The sequence below is a fragment of the Macrobrachium rosenbergii genome, chromosome 29 (genome assembly GCF_040412425.1).
Source record: "Macrobrachium rosenbergii isolate ZJJX-2024 chromosome 29, ASM4041242v1, whole genome shotgun sequence".
Classification (NCBI taxonomy): Eukaryota; Metazoa; Arthropoda; class Malacostraca; order Decapoda; family Palaemonidae; genus Macrobrachium; species Macrobrachium rosenbergii.
The window spans coordinates 12,958,671-12,980,664 of record NC_089769.1 but is presented as its reverse complement, the minus strand read 5'-3'; the positions used below and the strand labels follow the sequence as shown (position 1 = coordinate 12,980,664).

At 34.7% G+C, this 21,994-nt stretch overlaps 1 protein-coding gene across 5 annotated transcripts in view; it reads right to left on the bottom strand.

Annotated features, from left to right (window-relative positions):
* Positions 1-21,994, bottom strand: part of stmA (Protein EFR3 homolog stmA) — a 170,961-nt gene that overhangs the window by 13,234 nt on the left and 135,733 nt on the right. For all 5 annotated transcript variants that reach the window (XM_067131056.1, XM_067131057.1, XM_067131054.1 and 2 more), the window contains 10 exons: positions 15,017-15,143; positions 14,547-14,698; positions 13,085-13,237; positions 12,114-12,233; positions 9,184-9,329; positions 6,964-7,042; positions 5,422-5,557; positions 4,661-4,851; positions 1,376-1,468; positions 807-979 (listed from right to left, as the gene is read on the bottom strand). In XM_067131056.1, the coding sequence (XP_066987157.1) occupies positions 807-979; positions 1,376-1,468; positions 4,661-4,851; positions 5,422-5,557; positions 6,964-7,042; positions 9,184-9,329; positions 12,114-12,233; positions 13,085-13,237; positions 14,547-14,698; positions 15,017-15,143 (1,370 nt within the window). The remainder of the gene's footprint in view (positions 1-806; positions 980-1,375; positions 1,469-4,660; positions 4,852-5,421; positions 5,558-6,963; positions 7,043-9,183; positions 9,330-12,113; positions 12,234-13,084; positions 13,238-14,546; positions 14,699-15,016; positions 15,144-21,994) is intronic.

The following is a 21,994-nucleotide window of genomic DNA, read 5'->3' as shown; positions in this document are numbered from 1 at the left end:
TCCATTTCACTTTCATCCATTATCCTTGGTATACCCATCTAGAAAATTTCTAACAAAAAAAAATGAACTCTTGAAATTATTAGAATACATCAATATAGGCCTTCCACAATAACCAGATGATTGTATAAGGTAGTTTAATCAGATCATTGAGTGAGGAGGCACAGCACCATCTGCAGGTAGTTTTTGGGAACCAACTTCTGTCTTAGCAAGAGGGACTTTCTTTCCTTCTTTCCTAACATGTACTGTATTAAGAATCATTTGATATATGGTGTAGATAATGATAATATTTACAGCAGGGAAGGCATTATAGAATGTATTCTTTAATGAAAACAAGATTGAAGTACAAATGTCTAAACTGAATGGAATCTAAAGTAAAGATTTGGAAAAAATGCAAGGGGCTGAAAAATCCAGAGAGTAAATGTTAAAGGATCATAATCAAAATCCTCTGCAATGCTTATATTGGTCTTGTGTAGTTTGGAAGCCTTTGAAGGAAGCGAGTTCTCTGGACTACCTGCAGTTTCAATGAAATATGAACTGTATTGAGATAAAAATGTTGGTTTCCTGTATAGGGATAGTGAAATGTGGGTTTTCTGTATAGATAAAGTAAAATTTTTAGATTATAATAAAAAAATTCTTTTTCAAAACGAGATGGCTAACGCTGTTTTCAAAATTGTAGTGTTTTTGCAGTAAGAATATTAACTGATCCACACTGATTTTAGTTGTTTTTTTAAAAAGAATTTAAAAATTTGTATTTTTATGTTTAAATTCAAAAACAAAATAATACACTTGGTAAATGCGTAACTTACGTTGGTTTCATTAGTTTGTCAGTATTCTGATGACGATCTATCAAAGTGTGTAGGATCTGTTGGACAATAAGCCGCACATCTGCATTACTTGATACTGACAATCGCATCAATCTTACCAAGAATGACTGGGCAAATGTGGTAGAATATTGAGCTGTTGTGTATTTTGTTCCCACCTGAAACAATATAGTGTGTTAATTTTTATTCAAGAAAAAAAAAAAGCTGCTCATAACTTGTAAAAGTTTAAAACAACTGAAGAGCCTTACAAAGTAAACAAGTAATAATAATAATTTTAATTTCAAGTTAAGGGAGGCTTCCATTAAGACTGAGATACATTTGAAAATATTATTGTACCCAGATATGAGACAATCACAAACATCATAAGCCTTTTTAAACAGTCTTTAAATGCCCTGAAGATTGATTGAAAGGAGGACCTGACAAATAATAAAGGAATTGTCACCAGTTTTTACAGACAATATAAATCAAAAGTCTGATCCTCAATAATACTTAATCAAATCATGGCAAATATGCTATAAAAATGGCAACATCAAGAATAGTTAAAAATGACTAACCTTCAAAAGAGATTTCAAAAGTAAATGCTGTAACTTGACTTCTGCCTCAGGGCGTGGTGATTCACCATCATCAACTCTGTCACTACCAGGGACCTGAAAATAATCAGAACAGGTGTTGACAAATAGAAAAATATTAAATTTCCATATATTTACTCTGACCAATATCGCTAATGGTGCTCTAATTAGTTCATATTACTATTCAGTGTCTTCTATTTTATCACCCAATCTTATACCCATCTCCCCATTGGTATGACAGGAGTTAAAATTCTCTCAAACATCAGGCAAATTTTCAGACCAAAAATAGTGCAATAAAAAGGTCAATTTTAAACTTGGGTTTGTGAAATATCTATAATGCTATACATATATCCATTATTTCACAATATAAGAATTATTTTTCCTAGGGTTTCAAATGAAATGCAGTGACTAAAATGACTCCCATGATCATGTTCACAATAAATTAAGTACTGAGCATACAACATTCTGTTATCATCCATTAAACCTAAGTCACCATACCACCTTTTATCAGTCTACACTTAGTTGCTTTGCTTCAAGGTTACAACTCTGATAGAAATAATCATCATGAGTCCACTGGTATATAAGTAAGGTCTTAACACTGTTGTTAAGGCACATGTTAACGTGTCTATTAAAATTTTCCTTTATCGTATCTATTAAAACTTTCCTTTATCCTTACCCATTTTATAACTGTTCTTGCTCCTTGCTGGCACATTAGATATAGCCTATCCTTCTGCTATTTGTACTTCTTTTGAACTAACCTTGCACATCAGATTGTCTGGCATACAGTTTTCAGTGTATTATATTAGGTCCATAAGGAAAGTCACTTTTCTGTAACAATCTCCACTGATTGCACTTTATAAAAACTAACACTAAATGTTCAGAGATGAACAAGCTGGTTTTAGAGAAAGCAAGAGTTGTACAGATCAAATATCTGTATTCATGTATGGAATTTTAACATCACCTTTTGATGGTTTCTGTTGATTATGAGAAGGTTTTGGACAGAATCACTATGGCATTCCCAATGCCTATGTAAGGCTAACTGAAATCATCCATAAGCAAAGTATATGCAAAGTTAATGTTGGTGGGGGTTTTGTCAGGTGACTGGATTAATTGAATTGTGAGGTGCTAATGGGAATATTATTCAATTTTTTCTGTTTCCCTTTTTTACAGATCTTATAACGAAAAAGAGTTTAGAGATCAAAGAGCAGATCTAGACTGGAGTACCGAGAGAGAACTGACAGATTAAAAAATTAGAAAACACAGCTTGGGTTTCTCAACCCCAACTATCAAGGCAAGGTTACCTAAAAACATTTTTGTCCCTTAAATAAACAGCATACTTAGTGGAACGTGGTCCAGGATGACAGGTAACAAGGAATAAAATCAGCTAAAGACTGTATAGTCTTAAGTACAGCATGAGGATTACAAGGGAGTTTAGGTTATTTGACTAGGAAGGAGTTTCTTGGATGAAAAGGAACCCACCACACAGCAAAGTCAGAGGAAACCCCCTTTGCTGCTTTAGTCCACAAAAAATTGAATAAGGCCAGGTAGGATGAGGACAAAACCATATCATCTGGGTCAAAGAGGAAATGTCTATGGGAGGCTGGCTAATGGGCCAGACCATTCTATGACCTGGGAAATTCAGGAAAACAATCGAAGTTCAAGGATGGTAAAGGTTCCTTCATGTACAGCATCTCATTACTGGAGGTAGAAGGAAGTGAAGGTTCCTTCTAGAGGAAGTAAAACTAAGATCTTAATGGAATGGAAGGGAATTTCCTTGGTGTGAGTCCTTTTCACATAGCTCTTCTGGGTAACAAGAAAAATTATTCTTGTCATGAGTGTGGGTTCAGTCAACATTGACGACAGTGGAATAGATGAAGATATAACAAACAGTATGGTTGGAGGTATAGCAAGCAGCGAGGATGGGAGATCAGGAAAGTTCTGGTTCATTGGCCTATACATAGGTGAGATTTCCTACAAGATGAGAAGGCGATCTCATATCTCCTATAGCTCCAGGGGCTATTGCTTTTTCAAAAGCTTTTTTTCCTTCAAAAGAGTTTTGCAAGGAACATGAGAGAGCAACTCTGCCAAAATCTGAAGTCACTGCAACTAGAACTTGAATGGCAATGAAGTACAAAGTATAGTACCGATCAAATCTTGTTCAGTGTGCAAACATTAAGACTTGAGGGTGGTGTGGGGGGACATACCAAGAAGAAATATAGACAGGCAAGAGAGAGAGAGAGAGAGAGAGAGAGAGAGAGAGAGAGAGAGAGAGAGAGAGAGAGAGAGAGAGAGAGAGAGAGAGAGAGAGACTTGAGGTGTGGAGAAGCAGCAAGAGATGAAGGAACAATAATATGGAAGTAATTCAGATGTGCAGGAAAAGAAATGGGAGAACAACAGCAGTACCAGAAGAACCATTAATGGTTGAGTAAAGGAAGAAGGAATAAGCAAGCAAGCCATGCTTTTTGAGGAGTGAAACTTGGTTCTAAAGCTCTAAGCAGCTTGAAGGCTGGGGTGGGGAAATCAGGAAAAACAATCAGGCTGAGAAGTTGGAGGAGATACCACAAACAGTACTTTTATCATTGCCTGCATTCCTCTTGAGCAGTCTTTGAATGAATATCTGCCACCCAAGGCCAACCATTGTGATATCGGGCAAGACTGGCACATGTAACACAAATCATATACTGTACTGCACTGGTTTCCCTAGACTGTGAGCAAATCTTATGAGGATCCATTCTGACTGGCACCATTTGTACATGTAGTACTGGAAACCATCAAGACCAGAACCTTTCCTAAACTTGGGCATGATGTGACAAGAAATTGGGGTGTGAGGTACTAAAGTTTTATAGTAAATAGGGAGAGGGAGATGAGTCTTACTCTATTTAAGAGCAGGGTATTCTTTACCTCTTACTAGTCAGGTTTTCTTCTCTAAAATGAAGCTATAAGCTTATTTAAGAACAAGCTTAGTTTGTGCACTAACAAAGAAGTGCTTCTGTTACTAGATTAGTTAACATCACATACAATACATAAAGTATAGATTTCTTTGTTTTTTTATTACATATACAATATATGCTCTTTTCAATAAAATTCACAAATCTGATCCACATTTAAATGGAAATCCAACAAATTTCTAAATAAAATAAACTGATCTGCAAAGAAAAAACTCCTGTGTGCACGGAACATTAATGTACAACATAGTGCTAAGTTTCCACTAATATTCTTATTTAATAGGCAGCAAGCCTTACAGTACATTGCTCTCCAATATCCTCATACCTTATTAAGAATAAACACCATGGAGTCGATCTTCTGGTAGTCGGGCAAATGATTTGCATATTCTCCAAGAGCATGGATTAGGGTCTCTTGATAAACCTTTTCAGCAGATCCCTCTTTCCCATTAAGAACACCTACAACAGATGATCGAATATGCTCCAAGAGAGAGTTGATGATTTCTATCACAGATGGACCTGAAGTGAAAAGAAAAGTGATTATTGTATATGATATTTGGTTTTATTATTTTACTATGGAATTCAAAAACTCCTACTGTATATGTGCCAATTTTTCTTGCTATCAATTAAATACTCTTACACTAAGATAAGCATAAAAAGAATAGTCATTTCATAAAATTCCTGGAAAACAAATAATCATTTGCTTTCTCATTACACAATACATAAAAAAATGGGTAGAATAAATGCTGTTTCATAATAAATTCCTTTTTTTAAGCGAGAAAACAAAAGTAAAACATTATACAAAACAAGTGTCAAACATTACAAGAGCATATGTAATCCTAATTGAAGCTCCTGGGAAACAAGCTTCTCATATGATGAAAGAACACAGCTTCAGTTAAAATATCATGTAATGTCTCTACAGTAGCACTGTATTTTACTAAGCATAATTTTTAACAACAATGTCTATCTCCTACTGTAAATAAACTACACATCAAGGTACATAGAATGCTATTAAACACTTTTTAGTCTGATAGTTATACATGTGCACAAATGAAAACAAATTAAGAATGGTAGTATACAAAAACTTACCTATACATTCACCAGCAGCAATTGGTATGACTTTTGACAACACATCCGCTATGCCTGTTCGTATTTGAGGTGACTCAGAACTTCTCTCATTAAGATGTGCCATAAGCAATTCAATTACAGTAATGCTGTACTGAGCCTGTTAAAAAAGTAGAACATATTAAATAATTTATGTTTTAACGGCAAAATTAATCATAAAACAGGAAAGAAAAAAGAAAAAATTAATCTCTTTATCAATTTCAAGATAATGCAAATAGTCAGCAGGTTCCTGCTTCTGCTATTGCTGTACTGCAATGTAATTCAACATTACTAAAACAAACACATGTATTCATACTCAATATGTTAGAAGTGCATCCCTCCATAAAGTCAGCATTCCATTTGTTGACCTGACACAGCACAATGCTTATGATTTCTCTATTTCTGGCAAGATCACTATAACATTTGTGAAACAGAGACATAATTTTGTATAACAAGATTTCTAATCTATATGACCACTGAGTAGAAGGAGGTGGGGTGGATGACGTTATGTCCCACACACTGCTGCATCTGCCTATCTAGGTATACATATTAAATGCTTTGACTGGAATAAGAGTGCAATAATTTTCTTTGAGGTCATCTGTTTCTCACCATAATAAAATCAAAACTGTGTTATAGACTTCCCAACATTTATGTTATTAAATTATCTTTTGGCTTCTTAAACATTGTGTTTAACATCATTATTCCTTAGGCTTGGCAAAATTCCAGTACTGCTTCTCATTCACAGTTCTCTCTCTAAAGCTCTATCCTTTTATCACTTAAAAACCAATTCTGACTGTTCCAACATCCCTCTACTGAATATGTAACACATCATTGTACAGTATCTGATTACTTTACCCACAATTCTTATTCTTCTGGTCTACTTTTTTTTTTTTTAGTGAACTTTATACTGTACTGAGAACACCTTACCTTGTTTCCTAGGTTGACCTTAATATGCATGGTCCTTGCATTTATTCACACTATTTCTATCATATCTTGCAACATTTCAATTGGGACTAGTATGGCAAATCCATTTTAACTTGTCTTGCACCCTACCAGAATCAGTAGTCTGCTATATTACTACTAATTGTTGTACTTCTGTTACTGTGTACCTAACCTCCAGTGCATGGCATAAGTTCGCTGTTCATCTTGTCAGCTTCTTTTCCCTACTCTTTTCTACAATTGTTCCCACTATCAATGTACTCACTTTAACAGAACTTCTTTTATGAAAGTTTTTATGTGTTTGGGATTCTTTGCATTCCTTGCTTACTCAGAAGCTTGTGGATACTATGTGCTATCGAATAAGAGGAAATAATTTTTTTATGCTTGTCTGTTTTGAAAGTTACATATGCTTTTACTAAGGAAGTAAATTCTTCCCATACATACAGATTGGGACCAGTGAAAGGTCATTAACAATGCTGCACTCTCATAATGCAACAAAGAAGAATTTTGTTTCTATCAGTATCACAGCATATAGACAAAAAGGCAAATACCATAGCTGATATAACAAAGAAAATATGTCTTCTTTACCTGTATAGAAAACATCAGAATCTTGAATGTTTGTACTGCAAAACTGTTGCTGACCCACAAATTCTGCTGATCCAAGTGTCTGTTGGATAGTAAGAGAACACTATCAATCATCTGAGACAAATATCAACAATCATATTTAAAGATTAACAGAAGTTAAAAATTATAAAATGTTTTCTTCAGCAATATAAACACTTCATTAACTAATGTCACTAATAAAAGATAATGCATTCTAAAGTATTCACATAAATATGCATTTTGCTAAAATAAATATTTTTATACCAATATAAAGACTTACTTTCCAATATTAACAAATATTTGCACTTAAATAAATACATCGTTGTATTTTTCTGAAAATATATCTGAGTTAAGAGGTTTTGAAAAGACAGCAATGCTTCATGATAAATGCATTGTACTGTACAGGAAGAATACATCAGAACAACTAAGTAGAACTACATCTTGCTCTAAGCATGGCTGCATGAACATCATTTTGAACAAATGCATTATGGCTATAGAGGAAATGGTTTTTATATTTACTGAAAATACTAATGACTAAACAATCACCAAATATCACATGAATCCTGATTCAAAATAAGCTTTGCACTAGATTGAGCACCATCTCCACCTCCAAGTAAAATCCTTTTTTCACACCAGATATTCACACACATAAAAAAGTACTATATATTTAAGTGGACACAAGGAAAGCATTTTTTTTTTCCTTTAAGAAATGGGGGTGTATGACCATCACTCTGAACCAAAGAATTTTGGGTATAAAAGGCAACTGTTATACTGAAAGGAACAGGCGAATGGAGGCAAAGCTACCAACACTGTTGAGGGGGTCCCTATCCCCACCTAATGAGGGCAAAATTCCTGTCCTGTAATAAACGTGGGTGCATGGTCACCACCTCCAACCTCAGAATCAGGACTACATAAGAGAATGGTTAGTTTGTTGTTATGTGCACAAGATTACTTATGAACGGTAAACAGCAGGAAAAATATATACATGTAATGCATTTGGAAAATGATGCAATGATGTCATTAAAATGAAAAAATAATTTATTGAAGCTTAAATCCATGTCACTGAATTTAAATGTACCATATCAGTAACATTTCACCTCCTTGGAAAATTCAACATACAATTCAAAACCAATTTTTTTGTCCATTACACCTTGGGCTGACTTCATCTGATGATCAGACTAAGCAAACAAAGTAATTTAGTATGAAACAAGGTCCTGAGCTGCCTGTTTCTAAACATAGGCTTGCATGAAGAAGCTAAAAATATTTCAGTCACTGGCTGGCTTATATGATTAATTTGAAGCAGTGAATTTCATTCACATGCAACATATTCAGCAACCCTTAAGGGACGGGTTAATTATATATCATGCAACCCCCCGACCAAGCAAACCTTAAGGTTGGCCAATTTAAGAAAAAACATATCAATGGAAAGCAGATATGCAAATGCACATGGTGTAAGAAAAAAAATTCTAAAAAATTTTCCCTACCTTCCAAGGCAAGTTGAAAGTGACTCTTTACAACCCTGTGTGGGGCCTCTTTCACAAAACACTCGCAAATTTTACCAAGTTATACATGTTTTTACTAATAATTTATTTTACTTTATTTTGTAAAATTATAATTACAGCTCACACAATATCATAACAGATAAGTTGTAAAATATTTACATAAATTTACTGAGATTGGGAAATACAGTAACTTTTGTTGGATTTATAAATGTTTTTTCTAATATTTCTTTGCAAAATTACAATTATAACTGACATGATATCATAAAAGAGAAGACCTAAAACCAACAGCAATCCCTGGGTATATTTATGAGCAAATAAATAAAAAGACTTCATGGAAGAGAAAGGAGCAAGACATTACCCCTGCAAGGCAAGAACAATACTAAATTCCATGAGATGCCCATGACTGAGCTGAGCTGAATTCTTTAGTTGCCACAATTCATTTATGGGCCACTGAAGTACTGAAAACTCTTTCCCACTCAAAACAGCCAAATTGTATGGCGCATAATATTAATACTCCTCAGAGGGGATCCGTCCACCACCCAAAACCTGTTTTAGATCCTCTATCGAGGGGATCCGTTCATTAAGGGTTAATCCCATAATGACTTAAACTTTGATTTTAAAATGTATTAAATTTATACTATGCAAAAATCTTATGTATTCAACAACAGTAACAAATAAAGCAATTCTTTATTAAATAACTTACATTAGTAATGGCTTGACTATATTGTGTATCTTTCCATAAGTTGCACGTGATACTAATTCTCTCAGACACATCTCCGCAAGTTCATGAGGTTCCTTTTCTCCATCATTCTGGTGATTGTCTGGTACATCTCCAACCTCAGTTGTACCCTAGAAATATATGCAATATGATTCACTGTTACTCACTCTCCTTGAGTGGTGCAAAATGGTCTGGTCCAGTAATATACGAAAGGGATGCTATATACATACACTGACATTATGCATAAAACCAGTCTTGATTCTTTCAATACATTACATGTACTGCACAAGTGATAAATAATCCAAGTACTCAGCATGTTATGCACAATGCTAATGATGTGAAAACTTGTGTACTACTGTACAAAATTTATAAAGAGTACAGGAACCAAATTTAATGTAACCATTAACACATTTATAAATCATGTAGTGTAACAAAGTTTATAAAGCATTTGAAACATTTGTATATCTTTCAGCAAACACTGTAAATTTCTAAATCTTTTAGAAATTTACAACATTCACTTTTGTGACCTTAATGGTTCAGACACATAATCGATGTGCTACAAATATGGAAGTAATCAGTATTCTCAAAGAATATGATTATAATAAGTAAATTAGATAAAACACTGATTCAAAATACAGTACAGCACTGTTTTCCCATATAATTTTTTCTCAAACCTAGTTAGGTTGGTATCTCCAAGTCTGGATTCAGGCTGCAACCTATCTCCTGAGGATCAGACCCCAGTATCTATTTTCTTAGAATTCAAACACTCCTATTTATTCTTGATGTGGCCAGTAGTACACTTTTCTAGGGAAAAGCCCAGTCTGAGGTCTTTGGATCCAATTCTTTCCAGGTCCCTCCTGGAAAGGATTACTCATATTACTGCCAAGATCAAGGTTACTACTTCCACTTCAGTTTGCCATAATCCCCTTTCTATATCTGGTACATTTTTATCTTTTCTTTATTTACCTGGATTAGGTTACAATAGTAAAAGAACTGAATACATCAGAAGCTCAGCAAAAGCTGCTGAAGTATCAAAGAAAGTCCAGGAGGCAATACTGAGATGGTTTGCTTACCTACTGAAGAAGGGAGATAATAAGTGACATGTTGCATGAGAGATCATGGAAACAGAAGAGTGAGGGACAAGAAGGAAAGGATGTCAAAAGGTGTACAGACTGCATCTGAGATGACAAGAGAGACAAAGGATTACGCGAAGGGAGGACACAAGATAGAAACACCTGGAAAAGGCTCATTAAAAACAGGGACCCCAACTAGGGATTAACACGACTTTGAGTCTTCATAAGGTCATTTCTTACATCACAGTACTTGGGTACTTAATTCTTTTAATTTTCCAGTGATTTTACTGTATATGGGTATACCACTTGTCTGTACTGTACATGGTAGGCTATTTTCTTTGGAGCTTCACAAGGTAAGGTCTTTGTAACTGTGTCATGTCTTCCTTTGTGTTCATTTTGAGCAAATGCTTGGCATTCACTTATGGTGTAGTTGATGGTATCCAAAATCAGTTCACATTTGTGGGGCACATAGGTGATGTTAATAGTTGTCTATCTATTTCATTTTGTATTTTGTAGCACTGCCATCAACATGCCTTCAACCTCCTTTATGAGCTCTCCCCAGAGTCAGCCATAGCTAACTACCATCTCCAGCTACAACCCGCACCTGCTTCTGCACTGGTCATTCATTTTTTGTTCTCCCATTTCTCTATCCTCTGGCTTGTAATCCTTTCTTTATACTTGTTAGGTTTTTTGTTGGCAGAGAAGAGACTTTTCATTCCAAGCTGTTATCAACCACTCATCTTCACTGTAATTAAGGTACTACTCAAGTGTTCTTTTCTCGATGCTAATGCAGGCCTTAGCACTTTCCATCTGTCTTCCACCTTTTCTTCTTGGTAAGTAGAGCTTTGTCACGCTTGCTCTTGCTTCTTATTTTTATGCCAATGTTTTCTAGGTTTTCACTTGTCCTCTAGTATTTTTACACTACATCTTACTACTGGAATAACCTACATACTGACTCCATTCACAGTGTTTACACCATAGAGTTTGGACTACAGTATTACCCTAATCCTGGTAAAGTGTCCCATTCGGATGCTTACTTTCAGTTCCAGGTGTTTGATGTTGTCAGCCTCCATGACTCCTAGACATTTGCCACCAGTCTCTCCTGTATTCTTGATGGTTCTCTCATCAGGGAATTGGAGCCCTGAACTCTTGGAAGTATTTCCTTTTACCAGAGTTACAACTGAAATTTTATCAATGCTGAATTCCATATTTACACACTTTAAAAGTCACCCTCTGGATTGTCTGTAACAGGGAATCCAAACTATTAATATCTTTTGTATATATATCTTGATGTCATCCATATACATTAGGTGATTAATGACCATGCCATATCTTTCTAGTTAGACGCCTTTCTTTGTTTTCATGACGCCCATTTTCACTGATATCTTGGAGACTACAAACAGTGATAATGAGTCTCCTTGGAAGATTTCCCTCTGGTGCTATTATTATTATTATTCACTAACAGCAGGCAAATAGTACAAGCCCCATTTCCTATAAATAGGAGGAGGGTATGTACAGTACATATACTGTTATATGAAGCATCAAGAGGAGCCCTGATATCATAACGAGGGATAATAAAATATAAAAGAAATACAAACCATACAAATCATTGCACATAACCTAACAAAACCACTATAATACACGACAGTGATCCATACAGCTTTAAATAAAGCTTCATTGAAGGGGCTGTACTTCTCTGAAGCAAAATGCAGTAAATGTAACAGATTCAAGTAGGGCAAATGGTTTTTACTTCACCTGTAGGCCAGTAAATGGATATTTCAGTATAACCTATTACCTGTACACATTTCTCTTACCCTATGTATAAACCATAAATAAACATACCTTGACATAAGGTTCATTTCCTTGCATATTATATAAAAGTGATGGAACTATTTTTTCCATATGAGTTGGTAACCAGATGTTTTCACCAAGGTTGTCCCAATCTGTTTTACGTACAACTCCCTGTAATACATAATAATATTTAATAAATAACAATACATCACATAATTACACACTTTAGAATTACCCTGTATTAACAATATTAACATATCCTACATACAGTAATATTAAATTCTACTTTTCTAAATAGTAAACAAATACTTTAAGCACTAGGACTTGGAATATATTCAATAAAAATTTCATTAATACTATTCCTAGAGGTAAATTAGAATACAGACTCCACTGGGAGGTAGTCTGAGAATATGAACAAGAAAGAAACAGGTATGGACACGAGAAACAAGTAAAACATGTGCCGAAGTTTCTTCAGCGCAATCGAGTTTTCTGTCCAGCCGCTACAACATATAATCAAGGTCACCGAAAACAGATCTATCTTTAGGTGGTCTCGGTATAATGCTGTATGAGCCACGGCCCATGAAACTTTAACCACGGCCCGGTGGTGGCTTGGCCTATATCGTTGCCAGATGCATAATTATGGCTAACTAAAACCATAAATAAAATAAAACTACTGAGGCTAGAGGGCTACAATTTGGTAAATTTGACGGTTGGAAGGTGGATGGTCAACACCCCAATATGCAGCTCTCTAGCCTCAACAGTTTTTAAGATCTGGGGGTGGACAGAAAAAGTGCAGACATACAGACAAAGCCGGCACAATAGTTTTCTTTTCAGAAAACTAAAACACACTACTGTTTAGTGTAATGAACAGTGTACTAATGAAATATGTGTGATCCAATAATAAAACAAAAATGAAATCAGTGCAGGAGACTCAAAAGTCTAAACAGGAAATAAAAGAAAAAAGAACATTAAATGAGCATTTTGAAATAAATGGTAATATGGTACTTTTGTTGTAAACCCACCTGTAGGCCTTTGATGCCAGCTATTCGTAATTGCTTTCTAGTAATCGGATCATCATCATTTGAGTAGCACATAGATGAGAATTTGCTGACTAGGAAGTCATATCGTCGATGGTAAGATGGAGTATCTTCTCGTATGTTCGCAAATTTCTCAAACTGTAAAGAAAATATTGTATATAAAAAAGTTTCTAAAGCCGAAAATAAAATACTGTACAGTACCTGCATATGTCCCGTATATTCATTAATTTCTCCAACTAAATGATCTAAAGATATACAATTACATGTCTCTGAGCATTGCAAAGAGTAAATACAGGTTCGTAAAATAAAACTTCAGTTCTTTTCACTACAGCTTGTTTCCCTACGTTCAAAGGTGTACCAAAGGTGTAAAGGAGATTTGTTGCTTCTTTGCAACTATGAACTACTTTCCTCCCTCTCCTCAGTTCTGAGGCTGTTAAGGTAATAGAGACGCCATTCCTGCAAGTCTCCTCATAAAAAGTACTTACATATAGTGATTTAAAGTACTGTATTGACTTTGCTTGCCAAAGGTTTAAGAGAGATACAAATTGAAAGTCTGAATGAGTGTGGCCAAAACTTCACCCTTATACTACATGTGGGATTGTAAAAATACTGAATTTCACTATCTGAATTTCAGTACTCAATACTGATTAATGAACTTATGCTGATCTGTATATCTGCAAATACTAGGGAATTACTATTACTATGATAAATCATGACTACAGGAAGAAAGCTTACAACAGACGGTACAATTTAAATTTTTTCCAAACAATTTAGTCTGGCTACAAAAAGGATTGTGCTGTACTTACATGCATTTACTTTAAAGTATTTTAAAACTCCGAGGAAGAATATAAACCTACAATTTTTTTCAATGAATGTAAGAACTTCCAAAAGAAAACTCTTCTAGAGCAATAAAGTATACAGTACGTATAGTGGCTTCATTTTCACAAACTTCGCCTGCACCCTAGGTTTTTTACAAGCAGTTAATTTTACTGCAGTTGTTATGAGCTTCTGATCACTTTTAACAGATTTTAATTAGGTTAACTCAATCTTTCAGCTGTTAATTAATTTTCTCCAAATCAACATTACAAACCAAATCTTCCTTTTTTCTGTCAACCTTACATGCTGCCTGCATATGAAAAAACTTAGTATACTACACTGCTATTTTTCAAAATGAGCATAATAAACTATTTCTCAAGAAATAATGTACAGTGTGATCTGCTTATTTGAAATTGTAATAAGCCGAATGGTTTTTTTTTAAATGTATGCTCAGTGTCCTACGTCCTTGGATACTCTGCTTACTAAAATGAATGTTTCTTATGAAGTTGTATAATTAACAGCGTACAGTATTCTTGGAAATCATGCTCAAGTGCTTGTTCTCCGAAAATATTTTACTGAAGCAAAAATCATCTTTAATTCCACAGAAAAATCTCCTTCGCGCAATACTAACCGATTGAGTGGCACGGAGCTGCAAAGTGGGTTCTGTCGATTCTAGTAAATTTTGCACCATCTTAAGGAAAGACTCCACGAAAAGATTGAGATTATTTGCATGGCAGGATACCAGTAACTGGTCAAGGGCGTCCATGGAAATTATGACATACCCTGAAAATAAAAGAAAAGTTTCAAAATAAGAATAAAACACTTATTTAAGCTTAATAAACTGTATAATAATCAGATTTATTATAAAATCAAAAGCAAATTAAAGTTCAGACACATAACCGTTTGACTTCACTGGCCTATGTAGTACTTAAAAAGCAATTTTCCATAATTTTCAAAGCATAACAGATTAGTTCTTACTACAAATAAAAAGATATGACTATACAAATATATTTTCTGTGTTGAAATATATAGAAAAGCTATGACTGAGCAAACTAATGACTTAACAAAGTCTGGTAATGTGATTAACATGTTCCTTCTCACCTGTTTTCTTTCTGTTGATGTCTCTGTGGAGTCTATGGGCTAAATAATCACCTATGTGGTCTAACTTGCCCGGAGAATTCATGGCGTACCACATAAGTTTATCCATGTTGGATTTGACGAGGCCATCCTAAAAAGAATAGAGAATGAAATTATATGTCTGATTTTCTTAGCACCAAAATTAAAATGACGTAAAATAATTAATTAATATATTTCATGCCACTATCTCCACGACCCTTATGATTTGGGTAACATGTTTTCAAGTCCTGTACGTCACATAAAAACAATGATATGGTAATCGTTGTTTCTCTAGATTGTCAAATGACTACGAAACAGGGTATATTTATATAAGACAGCAATTCGAAAGATACCCGAAAGAAACAGACTGCTATCTAGGTCTTTTTTTTTCATGGGAATGATGTTAAATGCTTATACAATAGGTTATCAAAGTCTATCCCAGAATTCATATTACATTTAAAATGCTTTGTTGAAGTTTTAGAGACCTATAATCCCATTTTCCAAGGCAATAACTTTGAAACTGAATTCAGATCAAAAGAGAGAGGGGCTTAACATCTATTTTTGTATTGCTTCCGGGCTTTTCAGAGGTAAAAACGAAACAAAGCACAGCAAATCAGTATGAACAGGATTTGTGTTACATGTACATGTCAACCACTCCTGTTCCGTCGTATACTAGGTTTATCAACATTATTTACTTTGCAATTAAAAATAAAAAAAGCAGGAATGGGAAACACATAAAATATACGCCTTTGGGTGCTTAAATTTTCCTGTTGTGACACAAATATCCTCCGAGCAACAACAGTGGAATCAAATGACTTTAAAGTAAGTGGTTAAAGGAAGAAATTTTGGAAAACAAATTCCCACATTGTGTCAAAGCCTCGTCTCTTGAATCACGACCTAAATGTATGTATACTGAACATACATATACAGGTATACCCACACAAGATATTAATATTTGAAATGTGACTTCAATAACTCTCATGAATAGCAAGTACTGAAAATAAATATGTATCTAAAATTTTCTATAGGAAGGTTATAATGATCATTCCTAGTGTTTCAAAAAATTTAGGTTTCCATCATAATTCCAACAAATAGGAAGGAATCACATGGTGCATTAGATTTTCGGTGTCTAATACTCTTAATGGTATCTTCTTTAAAATAAAATCATCATCAATGTTAATCAATGTCACTGTTAATGTAAAAACTAAAACATTCATGCAGAACTAGCCTAAGACGCAATTAACTAGCAAAGAAACAACAGACACAAGAGAAGACGCATATGAAGGAAACAGAGAACAGATATGTAAAAAATGTAGAGACAAATGAACAAGTAAATAAAAACACGCAATATAAGGAGAAGGATGAATATAACAAACAACAACAGAAATACTGAAAACGAGGGCAATGGCGCACGGCGTTTTACAGTAGTCCTACTGCCTCATAAACTTGAGAGCACCAGTTTCAATAACACTGTCAGGAAGACCGTTTCACAGTTAAGGAAAGGAAAGACGCCTGGTACTGGGCAATAAAGCACCGTGGCACCTCAACACGATGCAGTTACTTATGCGAGTATGTCACACTGTTCTTGAGTCGCAGGCAATAAAGGCTTTCGTGGAACTAATTTCCTTGCTGAAACACAGGATAATATATCCGCTGACAATGACCTGATCATAATTACCACCGTTGGGATATGATAACCAGCACTGAGGGAGACAAGATACCCGGAGGCTGCTGTCATCCACACGAAGGAACATTATTCTAAAATAGGCTAAACGGAAAATTTGAAGCGTATGGCATTGGAACCATCTCTGTTGTTAGGTAGCCTAAACATTGTGAGCAATACCTAACATTCTGGCAGTATAATATTACATGTTTTTTTTTTAAAGTCGCGAGTCAAAGGTAACATCAGTATCGTCGGATATTCATGATCATAAAGTACAGTGAATCAAGGGGCGGGATAAGCAGGGATATGGTCTTCCTTAGCACTTACGATCTGTTCCTGTTGCAGGAAGTTCGTCTTGTCAGGGTAATGGAGAGAGAGAGAGAGAGAGAGAGAGAGAGAGAGAGAGAGAGAGAGAGAGCAATAATTACTTAGCATCATCTAAAAACTGTAATGAATTATTTTATGAACTAACAGTCAAATGTACATTTCCAAGAGCAGGAATTATAACATTGGTTTTAGAAAGGCCATCAACTTTCCTTTGGGGATCGTTTAAAAAATTATAAATGAGATTTTCTTAAGGAGGGCGATCTCGAATTTCTACATTTCGATTTTTTTTTTTAGAAAGTTTGGAAACTTAACAGTTAAAAGTGAATTAACGATTATTTCATTTCCTAAGAAATTCACAATCTCGTGAAAACCAGTCGTGTAATAAAAATCCACAACTGTATAGTAAATTGTATTACTATGTTTTTATCTTTTACAGAGCAATACAATTTACTGTATAACTGTGAATTTTTATTACACAATGTTTCATTTTACAAGAAAACAATTTTACAACTCCATTTTCATCGTGAAAAGTGCAATGGCAATTTCAACCAATCTATTTAGAACATATGGGGACAAGAAAACGATTCGGCAATTTTTACCAACCAATGCAACCAGTCATGCACATCAAATTAAACAATAATACAACAGTATGATAAAACCAGACACCTCACTATTACATTTCAATAACAATAATAATAATTTAACATAGGGCTTTCGACCTGAAATTATGACTTCCTTAATAGTTTTTTCTAAGGGGAAAAATAGCCCCTTTCACGGTGAAAAGGTCACTAAAAAAATCCTAAAAGCGACGTTTATGATATAAACATCACAAATAAAATAAATCTTATGAGATTCATGTTATGCGATGTTTGTGATCTAAACATCACAAAGAGAGAGAGAGAGAGAGAGAGAGAGAGAGAGAGAGAAACTGGCACCCTACCCAACGATAGCTTTGTTTATATGTGACAGTAATTTACGTGTTTTCTCCAACTTGATTTTACTAAACGGAAAAGAAAATCAATAACAATTTAAAATTAAAACCAAATACTTATGATTCTTCTAAGGTAAAACACAACGGACTGACTGTAGACACAGACTGAATAAATAAATTTCTAAGGGAAGCACAAATCGACTATAAAGGCATAGAGTAAATGTAGAAGCAACGAGAGAGAGAGAGAGAGAGAGAGAGAGAGAGAGAGAGAGAGAGAGAGAGAGAGAGAGAGAGAGAGAGAGAGAGAGAGAGAGAGGAGCGGTCAAATAGTTCGAGGAAACAGTATGGTACAAAAATGGTTATGCAATATTTTAATTTCGAACAAAAAATACAAGAAGTAATTTTTATGTACACTTTCCTTAACAACAAAGAACTGATATACAACACACATACATTATCTGTAAATAACTGTATATAAAACCAGCCCCATATATAATGTGCACTTGCCATATATACATAAACGAAATAATAGACTTCCCTGCATCCAATTATCACGTACTCAATCTTAATTTGTGATTTGTATCGTTAAATACATAAAATCACAAAAAGAAAAAAACACGAACTTCAACTCCTCAAACCACCGTAAATACTGACAAAGCAAGAAGTTGTAATCCTTCGAGGTTATTAACCATCGTTTTCCAACAACATTCTAACGCAAAGGTTCCCGGTTCTTAAATATTAGCGTAAGCTCGACGCAACTGCCTCTCGGCAGAACAAGACTGGACATTTTCAAGGTCGTACAAAACGTTCTTAAATTCTAAGAATTATGAGACTTAGTGATGAATACCACTCTGATTCTAACGCATGTATTTAGTGATATTGTTTACCCGGTTATCATAGAAATTTTCAAGGTCGTACAAAACGTTCTTAAATTCTATGTAATATGAGACTTATTAACGACTTATATTACTCCGATTCTTACTCATGTATTTAGTAATATATTGTACCCCGTTATTTTAAGGTGAGATATTATTCAGTGACAAAAATGGTCAACAGCACAGATCGATTTGCCCTCCTGAATATTTACAAGATTTCATGTCCGACGCGGATTGAGTTGTGAGTATGCAGGTGTATATAATCAAATGCTGCTGCGCCACAAATTATTATTTTATATGTCTTTAATATTGAGCTACTGTTCACCAAATGAAGGGTTCCTGCTTAATTTTCAGGCTAGCGGAAGTGGAATTACTCGCAATGTACTTACAGAAATATTAGAGACATAAATGAAATGCATATTCTTGAACAAATATTTAATGTTCATATAAAAAAATAAGACCATAACTTCATATACACAAATACACACACACATACATATAAATACAGTATATATATATATATATATATATATATATATATATATATATATATATATATATATATATATATATATACACACACACAACATAATCCTCTGTGCTTGCCAGTGTGCGTTCACGCGCGAGCGAGCGCCACGAGACGGATAGCATATTAAACGCACGACTAGAAAACGCAAACAAGGAAACAAAGAATCAAGGGCACTCCCATCCCGAGCTGGAACCCCAATAAATTTCACTTCAGCCGCGAAAAACCGGAGAACAATGGGGCAATATCATATCAGGAGAGCCAGGGCGGCCGTGCGTGAACATGAATGCAGTTCCGTTTTTCCTTTTGTGCATTTTACGAGAGTAATAATTCCACTCGGTTTCCTTCAAGTGGTAACTCGGACAAAACATCGACTGCCGCCCGGGGCTTCATTGTGATTAGTCGTTGTGCGTGAGGAGATAGATGCGGAGTGAATGCGTCATTCTTACACGGAAGTAATTTTTTTCTCAAGTACTTTCCTTGTTTTTAAACAGCCTGTTTTTCTTTCTTTTGGAAGGTAAAGTATTTCTTTCTACACACACACACACAGAGAGAGAGAGAGAGAGAGAGAGAGAGAGAGAGAGAGAGAGAGAGAGAGAGAGAGAGAGAGAGAGAGAGAAGCATTCTAATTCCCCTGAAAGATAAAATAAAAGTTGCGAGTCAGCTGAACAACTTGAATCGACTTTGATTCATATCTTCAAAGTTATTACGCTCTTTCGTCACTTAACCTCATCTGTTCAAAAATACATCGTGTATATAAACAATGCCTTCAATAAGGATTAATTCGTGCAGCAATGCACACTATTCTTTTTCAGTAAAATAAAACGAAATAATTTGTCAGTTTCATCAAAAGAACTGGAAAAAAGACGTAAGGAATTTCGCACGAACTAGAAAGCTGGCTGAAGGCACACATCAACAATGACCCTGCCAAAGTTGTGGAAGTTTCAGTCAACCTCTTTTAGAATAAAGCTTTATTTGTAAAGATACACCGCCATCACCACCTGAATTCAACGCCTTTTGCCTCAAAGGCCTCTGTGAAATTCTGCCACTCTTGTCTTTCCTGTGCTCGTTCCTTCCACAAATCTCCACTCACCTCCAGCCCCCTTTCCCATAATTCTCATTCAAGTAGGGCTGGGTCTTCCCATTTCTCTGGTGCCTACAGGATCCCAGCTGACACTGTCACGTACTATTCTCCAAGGTGTTGTACGGAGGACACGGCCGACCTATTTCCATGTCCCCTTCACCATTACCTCATCTACATATGGGACTTTCCTTATTTCCCTTGTGGTATCATTGCTCACTCTACCCTTTCATCTGACTCCTGATATAAGTATATATATATATATATATATATATATATATATATATATATATATATATATATATAATATATAATATATAATATATAATATATATATATATATATATATATATATATATATATATTATATATATATATATATATATATATATATATATATATATATATATATATATATTATATTATATATAAATATAAAAATATATATATATATATATATATATATATATATATATATATATATATATATATATATATACACATACACACACACATATATATGTATATAACGTTATAATATTATAATAATTAGCTACTCTCCATGCATGCCTCAATATTTGCTTGGCATGTTGACAGCACTAGTCTTTGAACTTACGAAAACATTTTCCAATACATGAAAGGTATAGACAAATAGCTCTATTATTTCGACCATTATAACATGATACAAAAACCAAAAGTTTTTCTTCATATTATTAGATCTAAGACGGACGTAAAAGAAGTGAATGCCATTTTATGTCGAATTGAATTTACTGTGGGTAGAGAGAGAGAGAGAGAGAGAGAGAGAGAGAGAGAGAGAGAGAGAGAGAGAGAGAGAGAGAGAGAGATTCTTGGTAGGCCTTCATTCATGCCCGGGAGTCCTGCTAACAATACGGTTTCCTTGGCATTGAAGACAATTAAAATTCCTTGTCCTAAAGGTAGAAATGTTAAGAGCCTGGCATAATTTGGTAATGAAAAACGAAACATCCGCAGATTTCCTATATTCCTACTTTCCTCATCCTCTAGCAGCGGAATGGGGTTTAATCTCTCTCTCTCTCTCTCTCTCTCTCTCTCTCTCTCTCTCTCTCTCTCTCTCTCTTAGTAACTCTTTTTATTCTACTCTGGTCTAACGACAAAATTTGAAGACACGAATTCTATAACATTATTCATAATGGCGTTTGAAGAAAGCTACAAGAGATATATAGATTATATCGGGCGTTACTTCTGTACATCTTTAATGTTCGTACAAGACAACTTAAAAAATCAATACCAGTGGTTCTCTAAGTTATAACACAGGAAAAATGACGATGCTGACGATAATATTACAATATCACCAGTACAAAAAAAATATTGATAAATGGCGATTATAAATATAATAACAATTTCTTTAAGCTTTACAACAAAATCTCGAGAATATCAACAACAACAACTTCGAAAACAGAAACAACAACAAAAACACCAACGCCCCCCATAAGAAGGACAAACCAGCCATGAATCTCCAGGCGCCTCTAATGACCATCAAAACATGCTCTCATCTTTAACTCTTGGCGGAGGCTGACTCTG